General features: G+C 36.3%; 1 protein-coding gene across 1 annotated transcript; it reads right to left on the bottom strand.

Moving 5' to 3' along the window:
* Positions 1 to 689: 689 nt before the first annotated feature.
* On the bottom strand, positions 690 to 10459 carry LOC109464235. The gene is made up of 5 exons (XM_019761173.1): positions 10400 to 10459; positions 2877 to 2966; positions 2481 to 2522; positions 1892 to 1988; positions 690 to 1267 (listed from the first exon to the last, which is right to left on the bottom strand). Exons 1-5 carry the CDS (start codon positions 10457 to 10459, stop codon positions 690 to 692), a joined length of 867 nt encoding a protein of 288 aa, XP_019616732.1.
* Positions 10460 to 12756: the final 2297 nt, after the last annotated feature.

The following is a 12756-nucleotide window of genomic DNA, read 5'->3' on the forward strand; positions in this document are numbered from 1 at the left end:
ACACTTTCTTCTAAGCAACATATGTCAAGAAAGTCAAGAACAAAATTCTTGTTTTTTCTGACACAGCCCAAGAAAAGCACGAACTTCCTTTCTCAAAGTTTCTTGATATGAAAAACTTTCTCAAAAGTTTCAAGAATGTTATTCTAGTTATGACTTGATCTTTGTCTTCTAGTTTCAATATCTTGAATATTCTTGTTTTTCTAAGCAATATATCTCAAGAAAGGTTAGATCAAAATTCTTGTTTTTTCTGACACAGCCCAAGAAAAGCAAGAACTTCCTTTCTCAAAGTTTCTTGATATGAAAAACAAGAAAATTCAAGAATGTTATTCTAGTTATGACTTGTTTTTAAACCCTGCTTTTCTTGTTTTTCTTACTATGAGAAATACAAGAAACTTAAGGGAAAAATTCTTGTATTTTCTTAACCATGGCAAGAAAGTAATTCTACAGACAAGAAAAACAAGACCATTTAACTCAATTTTCTAGAACATTCTAGGGGGAGAAAATCATTGCTAGAAATTATTTCTTCACGTAAGAAAAATGAGAAAATGATTCTTGTAGTGAAAATTTACAAGAAAAAAATTTTAGAACGATCTGTTGCTCTTTTCTTATTTATTCTTAATTTTTCTTGAAATTTCTTCATGTAAGAAAATTTGTCCACGAATTAAGAAAAACAAGAAAAACAAGAAAAATCATTTTTGGTAGTGTACACGTACTATAGCCTCAAATGTCCCATACTTACTAGCAGTGACAGACACATCTTGCACAGGAAGTCTGGATTTTGGTGTACAGTACTTGGCATCCATATCAATCCTCATGACCACTGAGGCCAAACGGCACTCAGTAAGAGCTTTCTTGATCTGAAGCCATTTTCTTTCATCATTGATGTCTTCGGACAAGTCAGCATAGGTGAAATTACTGATGTCGCAGTATTTTGGGGGAAATACAAAATTTGTGATTTTGATTGAGATGAGGAAGTCCTGTACACTGTAGCCATTACTAGCAGCATAGCCCCTTGCAGCATTCAAGTCATCCATGCAATAGCCACTGGCAAAAAATGACTTGGACAGAACTGCAACCACCCTTCTGCTCTGTGTTATACACGTGTTTACATTGTCAAATATGTTTTTACCGAGTTCAAAATGCTCCTGGTGTTCACAGTACTTGATGTTGTTGCTATTGAAGAAGGGGATCAACTTGTCGTACACAAAGTCTTCATCATCTCTGCTGTAGATGATGAAACAGTCATATGTTTTTGGCTTCAGAGGTGCTGAGGAAATAGAAAGCATATTAAGTACAATGTAATCTAATTACTAGGTTAATTATTTTATTAAGCCATTGTGATGAAAAAGACAATCAATGCAAAGTTGACAAATTGACCATAACCCAACAATTTTGAAATAATTCATTTTTTCAGTTACCATGACCAAACAGAGTAGTCATGGATACTGACACCTACACAATGTTTTCACATGTTTGGCAATTAATTTGTACAGACACACCATCATGGACAATGTGGTGACAATGCAGCACAATTATTATCATAATGACATACATGTGTCCGGTTGGGCCAATCTTGGTCCCTGCATTCCCCAGCATGCAAAAGGATCCCTCAGGTAATTTGCCTTTTAATCACTGTTACATACTGTCTGATAGGTCTAGCCTGAGTGCCTGACCCTTGTTAGCTTTCGTCCTCTCCCCAAGATCTGCTCCCCTGTCTTGGGGAGCGGACGAAAGCTAACAAGGCTGTCACACTGCTATGATAGGTCCACATTGGCTCAGAGTGGCCTTTACATTCATGTGCCACTGAAAAATTCATTCATTGGCATTATAAAGCTGCCACTTAATTCTTTATATGATTGTGTAAAATTAGCAGCTCCAGGAATGCATGTACCTTCTGAGCTGTAAGCACTGGCTCTGATCTTTGCCTCCAGTTCTTTCACATGTCCATCAACAGTCCCAATTAATTCTGGTCCAGCATCAAAGGATGGCTGTAAAAAATATGTAGTGCCAAGTTGAATGTCAGAAGTGAGAAATGTCAATATGCCATGTACTTCCCCATTTTGTCTGGCACTTTTCACACAATCAAGTTTGCCTAAAAGAGTACGTCTAGTATTATCCTGTGCAATACTCATGACAACTTTCTAATATACGTTTACGTGTGTAGTAAAAAAACAAAGATAGTGATGGTCATCAGCTAATACATGTTACAAGTTACAAAAAACAAGTTAGTCATGATACATGATTGTCATCAGTCTTCAGTCTTGTTTATAGACATAATTTACAATCTACTATGGTACATGACATTGTATAATATTATAGCTACAGGCCATGATTCTCTATTTTTTATACAGTCATGAACATTATTTTTTCATTATGACATATCCCACTGAAACATCAATCCCATGTTAGGTTTTGTACTTTCCAACAAAGTTTGTAATAAACATGACAGATATTTTTTATTTATGATGGTGTAAACTTACATCTATTTGTGAAATGATGTTGACTGCACAAGGGTGTTCCACCTACATGTTGAAAGAAATAAAGAGAATGTCTTGCATCCAGCTATAACATTTAACAATTAATATTTTGCAAGACTTAGGGCTTCTTCCCAAAATCCACCTCAAGGTTACAGGTTACATACAAGTACATGTACATGTACCTGGAACTGTAACAGCATTTCTCCCTCTAAGTATATCCCCTTGTTCAGAAATATTTATTAATGTTTAAGTTAGGAATAGGACCATATAACTAAATAGAAGAATCCATGCACAAATAAAGTGGTTACAAACTGCTCAGGAACATTCCCTATATCATTAATGTCCTGGGTGTTTGTCATTTGACTTAACTACTAGTAGTTGATCATCACAAAAACTCACCCTACTGGAGCATGCACCGCCTGTTGAGGCGTTTTGAGTCTGCTGGACCTTTGAGCTCACAGCTGGAGCAATTAGTGGACTGGAGGCCGTCTGAAATGTAGAAAGGATTGATGAAGTTAAAAGGTTTTGATTTGAATATCGATAATAGTTATTTGCCATGTAATGATAATTTACATAATATATTGCTGGCAACAGAGATTATCATTGTCCCATCCAGGATGTATGATGTTGTAAATATCATCCAATATTAAATGATAGATTTGATAAAATTGATACACAAGCAATATTCATAAAAAAGAACTAAAAATAGAACTACATGTGTACATGTACAGAACTATTGCACAATCCATTCTGCACTCCGGTCTCTAAGATTAGTGGAAATCTCTAAACATCATTATTGATTGAAGTTCCCTTCCAACAGTATTTGCAGGTTTCCTCAGGTTTCCAAAATGCTTTCCACACTAATAGATATACGTAATTCCTGATTGCATGACATTATTTAATATGTCTTTTTTTAAGAATACTTATAGATAGTAGGAAGGGTAAGGTATTACAAGACCACATGCTTCGACCGTGGAGTTCATATTTGGAGACATAAGAAAAATATGAATTTCAGGTTTGAATTAATGTGTGCAGAAATGTGTCATTGGAACCCTTAGCCATGTACATTTATGATTTTCTGTTTTTTTTAAACTATAATTCCAACGTGAACATATGCTACACAATCATGTATATCATGTACCAATGTGCTAAATGCTAATGCATACAGGGGAATGACAGTATGGTTTAAATAATGGTCTTCCTACATTTTCACTCCGTGGTGATGCATCTTCCTTTACATTACTACATTCCTTCGGCAACCTGTATGTAGAAATCAAATTGAATTAAGGCAGAAGGTTGCAGGATTTGAAATGGACACAGCTTCTAGTCACACATTTCATAGAAGAGAAAAGACATTTTGGGCTTTCTTAAAGTACTTTTCAAGCTAGCTTTACCTATTCTGACATTTCTGGATGCATTCAATTAATAGTCACACCACATACATGTACCTTGTTACCTCCGGGGAAGGAGACATCTTTCCGCGGAAGGGTTTTGTAAGAGATTGAGATTTTCATGTTCGCAGCTGTTCTGTATCTCGCGTTTGGGTGGACGGATTTTTTTTGGACTCGGTATACGTTTTGCTATTGGTCTGTAGATGGTGCACGTTCTTTAAATTTGTTTTTATTGTAAATGTCTTTATTGAGTTTTCGGGTGTGAAAATTAAGACTTTTGGTGGCCCCCAAACAACCCTTTGACCCTGAACGGTATTATCGGTCTGGTCCACTTGTCTTAGCCAATCCGCACAAAGGGGGGTCCAGTCTCGATAAATTCTTTCTTAAAAAATATGCGCTAATACGCTGTTTTCCACGGCCGCATAGCCAGATTTAGTGCAAATATGCACAATTCAAAGAACCTTTGGTGAAAATAATATATTTCTTTGCGGATTTATGATGCCTTTTCACAGATTTTTTTACTCGACCGAACCCGGAAGTGTTACGGGGGCATCTGATCTGGTAAAGGCGGCATGTAGTGAGTCACAAGTATGCAATTGAGTATTATGCAAACATTACATGCGTACATTACTTAAACTACAACTTCTTGTAAACCCTTGTATATTTGACGTACTATAAGCTCAGTCACAGTGTGTTTTCGAGCGAAATATTTGTGGATACGCACCATGTGCCCGCTTTGATGTATGTCATAACACTGATTACCTTTAATTTTTAACGTCAGATTTAACGGTTCTGGTTGTCATTCTAAGTTTCATTAGAGTTCCTTGTGGCAGATTATTAGAATTTCATAAGTTCGTGGGTACATGTTATGTACTGCAGATGAGAATGTTGACCTGTGTTAACACAACCAGGAATGCTAAATCTAACACATACATTTAAAATTTAACACCATCAACTATATAATATATATAGTCATAAGAAACAACATATAGAAATATACAATAAAAAGCCCGGAGGTACATGTATAAAATCTCAGATTTTACTTGTTCTAACTTTAAACAAGATGATGGGCAGCTTAGCATCTTTCCTCTGAGTTAGCAGGAAGTTTAAAAAAATTTTTATTGCAGACTCAGGCCACACCAATTTAATTTGCTGGTTCTCGGTTCTCGGATTCGCCTCTTTATTTTTTTCTGATTTGAAAAAACATTCTGCTTCTGAATCAACCCAAAAATGCTCATATTTTGCCCCCAACAATTGAGAAAAGTCCTTTTTCCTAGTTGTCACAGTTTTTCCATCTATCAATGCATTTGTTTGATTAAAAGTTCAAAATTCCTTGTTTAAATATTAATCCAACCTTTTGTGTTGACTTCATGGCTCCTTTCATAGCATTTGGGGTTATAATAGGATGCCTAGACCTGTTTTTATTTTTACCTCAGTCTACTATAATCATAAAAATGGAGGTTATACTAGTAATTGGCATGTGTGTGTCTGTGTTTCCACAATGTTGTGGTCAGCATAACTTATGAAGGCCTTAATGGATATTTTATATTTGGTATGTTGTTAGGACTTAGGAAGACAAAGGTCAAGGTCAAATATGGGCCTCCTGGTGGCTGACCTTGGTACTGCAGCAGAACTTATGTTTTTTGTATCTTTTGTCCTGAACATGCTATGGTCCTGACCTTTTGGTGACAGATTAAGGAGGAAATTCTGTATTTACAGTGTTTTATAAGTACTTATACATGTAATGTATGTAATCTATGGAAGGTGGAACATCAACAGGTACCAATTATGCAAATGTTGATCTAATTTGCATAATTAATGTGAAAATGATCTGATTCCTTATTGGTGAATGATTGGTATTTTATACCTTATGACATGTTTTAACAACACTATGCATGTATTAGGCATTAGAAATATTGCCAAAGGATAGAAATTTCACACAGAAAATATTTGAGTTTAGAAAACCATGAATTAAACTACATGTAGATTATGGTAATTACGATCATCCTTCGATAGTCAATGAGACAAATCCAAAAAAGAAAGCATTTACAAAAACATATTTATTTTATATTTCATGGAGGTTTGAGATCTCTGAATTCTTGTTACTTATCTTTTTTCGCCGTCATATTTCTTCTGAAAAAATCCGAGAGAGAACCAACATGGTAAATTGGTGTGGACTCAGAGACTTAAAATTTACCTATTTGTACATATTGCAATGCTGTGTTAACTTACTTGCAATAGTGGTGTGAGGACAGTATCCTTCGGCAAGCTGTATGTAGAAATCAAATTGAAGGCAGAAAGTTGCAGGATTTGAAATGGGCACAGCTTCTAGTCACACATTTCATAGATGAGAAAGACATTTTGGGCTTTCTTAAAGTACCTACTTTTCAAGCTGTACGTTTTCTACATTTTTACCTTCGCCAAGAAGGTTAATTGTTTTGTTGGCATTCGTGTGTGTGTACACGTATGTGTGTGTGTGTGTGTGTGAACACGATAACTCAAGAAGGCTAACTAAAGATGGATTGTCTTTATATTTCGTAGGTGGATTACTAATAAGGTCTTGTTGACACCTCGAACTGATTAGATTTTGGACCCCCTGGCGGCTTGTTATGGTACTGCAACTGAACTTCCGATTTTGATATCTCGTGATCTGGACATGGTAGGGTCACTAGATTTGGATGGTACTGTAGGTAGCTCTTGGGCTGGGGAAGCAGGGTCATGAGTTTGGGCCCTGTAGCGGCTTGTTCTTGAACTGCAGATTCTGAAGCATTCGTTGAAAAATATTCGAAGGAGGATAACTCAGCACGTCGGCAGAACGTACTGCGCCTGCGCAAAACCCTGTATTTTCACGGTTTTCGATGGATTTTTGGTCAATGTTGCATCAGAATTTTGCCTGTTGCAGAGGATATCTTTTCCAACATAACATTTGGAAACTACAGACGGGATGTTAACCTTATATGCACGAATACGACCTTATATGAGACGTTCTACTGAAGTGCTATGCACAATACATTACGGGTTTCACGCAGGTGCCGTGCGTTCTGCCGACGTGCTGGATAACTCAAGAATCGATTGACGGATTTTTGGTATGTGGGTAGCCTTAAGAATGCTTGACATATTAAAATGATAGTTATGCAAATCAGCAGCTTATTAGCATAATTAATGTGGATATTCTATAAATCTGCTACCTTCCATAATATGATTATTCAAACATGTGGCATGTGTAATTGTGAAGAAGAAGCTAGAGCATTTGGCAGATAGTGGTTATGCAAATGAAGGCCTAATTTGCATAATAAATGCGAAAAAGCTGTAATTCCATAGTAACTGCAGGGAATCTCATACTTGTGGCATTTTTAAGTGAAGTGAAGGCGGACATCACTAAAAAACATACAAATCAGGACCTCATTTGCATAATTCATAAAGAAATTCTAGATTGGCCATTTTTCATAAGACATGACTGTCATTAGGTGAATACATGTACCCGGTAACATGATTAACTGATATAATTCATGCAAATTGGGATCTTCAGATAAGAAAGATGAAAATGATTTAAAATTCGTCAACTCTCGTCAAGGCCCAAGGGTAACATTAGGCGAAGGTATGAGGTCGTGGAACTCTAGTTATACATGTATTTACAAATCTGGACAAATCTCAGGACGTTATTAATAGACATTCAGTTAATAGTCATACCACATACATGTAACCTTGTTCTGACTTTAAACAAGATGATGGGCAGCTTAGCATCTTAAAAGTTTCCTCAAAGATTTTTCTTGCAGACTCAGAGACTTAAAATTTACATCTTTGTACATATTGCAGCTGTGTCAATAACTTACTTGCAGTACTGGTGCCAGGACTGAAGTACTTACTGTTATAGAGTGGGCGGCCTATGATTGCGCACACAAACAAAAAAGCACCTAGACATCCCCAGTAGAAGCCAAATGCAATATCAGCTTTAGACTCGTCACGATGGGCTTCTGATAGTAGAAAGGTGAACAGTGATGAAGTCACTTGTGACATAAAGATTTCTGCGTTTCAGCATTCCTAAAGAGCAACCGTCTAAATGTTAAATCATCAAGTTTGAATGGACCAGAAAAACAAAAGGATTATAGCCAAAAGTATTGTAACAAAAGTTCAAAGTTTCAATGTGGGCTTTTTTGTTTTAACCAGAGGAAAGACAACATTATCATTGCCTATTTTTCAATGTGTCTTGGAGGGAAGACCCCAGAAACAAAAACAGAAAAACACAAAAGTAAAATATCATCAGTAGGAAATATTGACTCAACTTTCTAAAATGATCTAAAGATATTGACAAATCATTAGCTATGGCTAAAGACAAACAAGACTTATTAAGTAGAGTTTAACGCACTTGTTCTTTCAGCTGTGATGTTGAATGTCATACTTCCACGAAGCATCTGATCCAGTTGTATGCACCCACTCCAGTCATCATGATGGAGACAGATGTATGTGTAATGGACATCCTTAGGTATGTTCAGGTGAAGGCTGGTTTTCAATGTTTGGATGCGTGGATCTTTATCTGTATTATGTAATTACATTACATGATTGTTTATTTGGTAAGAAAGACAGTGTCCAAACATTACAGCCTACTGGTAGTGGCTGAAATGTTATTCAATCCAGGGACATTACAGCAGGTTAAATCCTATCTTAGTACAATGTAAAATGTAATTTTAGCCATCAAAATAGTATTTACATGACATTACATGTACATAAAAATATACTTAGTAAACTCATCCACATACATCATATGTAAGATTTTCATCATTTAAAAGTACATAATATTATTGACTAATATATGTTGCAGTTTCACTAAAGCCTTTTGTATCACTTCTAAAATATATCTGAAGTCCAGCACAAGTGTCAGTGTTACATTGTACACAGTACAATGTAATATGTTTACAGACAGTATAATTATGTATCTGGCTGATAAAAAGTCCATCAGACGACCATAATTTATTACACATTTTAAAGAGCCTTGCAAGACTCATTGACAAATATTGAATTGTAACTGAAATATTTAACTGAAACTCTTTGTACCTGGTTGTGGTGTCCATTTGAAAAAGAATATTGCAGCTGTTAAAGCACCTCCAAGTAAAAGTACTAACAGTATGAGCCACGGGAACCAGCTGTAGTATGTGCTGCACCTCTGTCGCAGAGTGACAAAATGGGGGACAAGTTTCAGTGCAGGATGTTATGGTAAATACACATCTATAACATTCCAGGTGTTCAGACAGTTGGTATCATAGCAATCTCCTATTGCCCAGGGGTTCCAGAGTATACAGTGCAATTTTACGGAATACAATGCAAGTTTATACGATTGCACTGTATTCCGTAAAGTTGCACTGTATACTAATACGATTGCACTGTATTCCTTAAAATTGCACTGTATACTCTGGCACCCCTGTTGCCACTAACCCTAAATTTTGACCTACTAGAAAGAATCTATTATCTGCTGCAATTCTAGCCTGGATACCATCCGGATTTTCGCTCTGCAATGCTAAAAAAATTGGATAGCGTTGGGGAGCGAAAATCCAAATGGTTACCCTGAGGCTACTGCTATGCTGTGTGCCTGCAAAGCTGGTGTGTTAATAATTACATTGTAGGCCGGCTGTACCCTGTCAAATACCAACATGAATGTCTAGTTTACACTTGATTATTTATCACATTAAAAATTTTATTTAGTTGAGATAGGAAATTCAATTCGAAACCCGTGATAACTGGGAAAACTGGTGATAACTCCTTTCAGTACATTCATTTTTTTTACTATAACAAACTAATTTCCCCACATAGACCATTCATATTTTAGTGAATTAATGAGATAGCGACCCTCTATCTCATTGATTCAGTAGAAAAAATTTTTGTCTAGTAAATTATGAGATCTATGAATTAGTAAATTAATGAGGGGGTCGATATCTCATTGATTCACTAGATAGAGAACAAAATTCTCATTCTCGTGAATTAATGAGATAGAGGGTCACTATCTCATTAATTCACTAGATAGAGACCAAAATTCTACTAGTAAATTAATTTCTGTCGGAAAATCCATGTATAGTTTCCTTGAAACCTTAAAGGTTAAATTGCAAGCATTCAAAAGTCAATAATCTTTGCAGGGTGCAATTATTACATGTAACGTTATGTGGCAAAGAACCCCTCAACTAACCGAATGTTGTTGTCCTGTGAATGGCATCTTGATGGTTCTGGTAGAGTAGCAGGTGTGCTCAATGTCAGCTTTAGACTGCTTCGAAGCTTCAAACTGCAAAAGTGCTTCGAATTTTCTACTGCGTATGTCCTAACAGCTTCACTTCTGGCTCTTTCCCTTCAGGCCTGGAAAGTCCCATGATGTCATTCTTTGTCCCTTTGCTTGTTCAACTTGGTGGAAAAACCTGTCCAGTCTGAATGATTAAAGGGTCTGGTTGGGGGTTCCTGGCAATGCCTAATGCTGAATTCTGCAGGATTTATCCCCTAATCCCCAAGCTGATTGTTTGCTTTACTTTTAAATTTACTTTATCCGGCCACTTCTGCCTCTATGGGGGCGTCAAAGGACCAGTCGAGTCGCTTGCTGAAGTGTCGGGCCATGGGTGCTCAGTGTCTCTGTCACGCCATGTATCCAGATGCGGCGGGGTCTCCCTCTGACCCTCTGGCCTGGCTATTGGATGTTGGGCTGGTTGTGAGGGTGGCAGTCTGACGAGCTGATTGTTTAAGCCTGTCAAACAATACACTTTATGTTCATGGTAGCAAAATTTCACGGTCTGAGAAAAATAGAGGTGTTCACGGAACTCATATTCACGGTGTTGACAGATGCTGGAAAAAGAATTTAAGTCCAGGAACTATTTGTTGACTGTTTAATCATGATAAGTTCACAGTACAGAAGTGACAGGGAAAACCGTGAAGTCGGCGTGAACATAAAAGTACAATATGTACCGTGAAATAATCAGGAATTACCCAACTCTACTGTAGCTCTGCTTGGAGATTATTAACATTATATAGACTTTGTGTGCTTGTGCAAGAACATATGTCCTTTAATTGCCTGCATCCCCTTTTCATATGCAGCCACACATTCATTGTATCCATGTGTTTGTTTTGCTTTTCTCGAGTCACAATTACATTTCTATCTTGGAGAGTGTGTAAGCTTACATGCAATTCAAAACTTGTGACAACTTGTTTTTACCTTAAAATCACCATGATCATGACATTTCTGTGATTGCGTATTGTTTGATTGTTTTTTTAACTTACAAGTAAGTACAGACTGAAGTAATATCCCATTGTTTTTTTTCTTGTTTCCACAGCCAACGTAGGTCCCAGTATACGCAGGGGCAAAGTACCACCAGCCGCCTGATTTGAACATCAATTCTGCACCTAATGGGAGAGAAACCATTATAAGGCAGACCAGAGAAGACAGCCAGATCTTCAAATTATGTTTCCTTCCTAAGCTCATACTGCCCAAATGTATTTTTCAATGGAAGAGAACCCAAGCAACCATTAGCCTATTAATGTAAGGCTGTTCAACAACAATGTGTACATTTCAAATAGATTCTGTACCACTTTTGCTGGATGTAGACTGCCAGAGCCTTTCCATTGAATATTGCCATCTTACATTGTGACATTCATACAAATGCTGTTTGAAGGTGACAAAAGATTTTTGAGTCTTTTTTTTTTCAAATAAATACCATATTTAATACAAGAGTCACATTGTCAAAGAATTAGGGCCAGAGCAACTCAATAGCATATTGAACCTCTGTATTCCATTGAGATTTGTATCTTCACTGTTGCATTTTGTGTCCATAAACTGAGTTTTCATTCGGTCATTCCTCCTCCCAATTTACATTCCAGTTGATTAATGCTATGTTAATTACTACATGTTACAACATGACCAAAGATTATTAGACAATGCCTATGGCACAATGTTAATGTCATTAAGATGGTGGCACCAACAGCATTATTGGCTATAAGATTGCCTTTAGTATATTACTCTGTAAAAACTTAAGATGCTTTTGTTTGATTATTGTGTTGATAATTTCTTTAAGGTAATCATTGTTCATTAAGTTTCAAGTAAATATGTTGACTCAGTTGACATAAAAGTCAAAGGTAGCCATAAACATTATTGTCACATGACTATATGTACATTATCGTGATGTCAATGTATAAAGTCATCATACATCATGTTTAGAAAAAGAAACTGGCAAATGTTACCTTATTTTCTTATGTTGCACTTATTTTATGTTTTATAAGAAATGTTTTTGTAGAGTAGCAAAGACTTGTTCGCACACTGTTATGCTCTGACTACATTTTGTGTTTGTTTCTTTGATATCTATGCACTTTGCACAATGTCAGTCATTTAATCAAGAGACTACTGTGACATGAAGTTGAAAGAATCTCTTGTGAGAGGGTTAATTGCCAAGCATGTAGAATGGAATTAACTATTTCAGTGAGCAGCATAGATTTTGCATAGTTTTGTTGCTGTTTTCTAAACTTTTGTGCATTTTGTATTGGAATAGTATTATTTGATCAGTATACATATTATTTTGATGAGTAGAAATATTTCCATGGTTTACCATCACTGAAGAAATACAAGTAACAAGTTACTCCTATTACTAATTATCATATGAAGGTCTGTAAGCAATATTAGACAGAACTGTTTTTTGTGTGTGTGTTGTGACAACTTAAGTTAGTTGCAATAGTTGTTGTTTATAGAGATATCTAGGGATGTAGACCGTCCCATGTTTATTGGTCCTTGAAAGTTTGTAAATAAAGTTTGTTGTCCAGTTAATATGTTCTGTGTCATCATGTGGAGTTCTGTTTCAATCAGCCAATCATAATGGGGCTAGGATCTATCTGAAATGTGTGTGCTTAAATAACCAGGCTTCCCGAACAAT

The sequence above is a fragment of the Branchiostoma belcheri genome, unplaced genomic scaffold (assembly GCF_001625305.1).
Source record: "Branchiostoma belcheri isolate BF01 breed outbred unplaced genomic scaffold, Haploidv18h27 scaffold135, whole genome shotgun sequence".
Taxonomy (NCBI): Eukaryota; Metazoa; Chordata; class Leptocardii; order Amphioxiformes; family Branchiostomatidae; genus Branchiostoma; species Branchiostoma belcheri.

Coding starts and splice junctions, on each gene's coding strand:
- LOC109464235 (XM_019761173.1), bottom strand. CDS start 10,459: ATGGCCCGACACTTCAGCAAGCGACTCGACTGGTCCTTTGACGCCCCC. Junction 2,523..2,876: donor GCGGTGCATGCTCCAGTAGG/GTGAGTTTTTGT, acceptor TTCAACATGTAG/GTGGAACACCCTTGTGCAGT. Junction 1,989..2,480: donor ACATCATTTCACAAATAGAT/GTAAGTTTACAC, acceptor TATTTTTTACAG/CCATCCTTTGATGCTGGACC.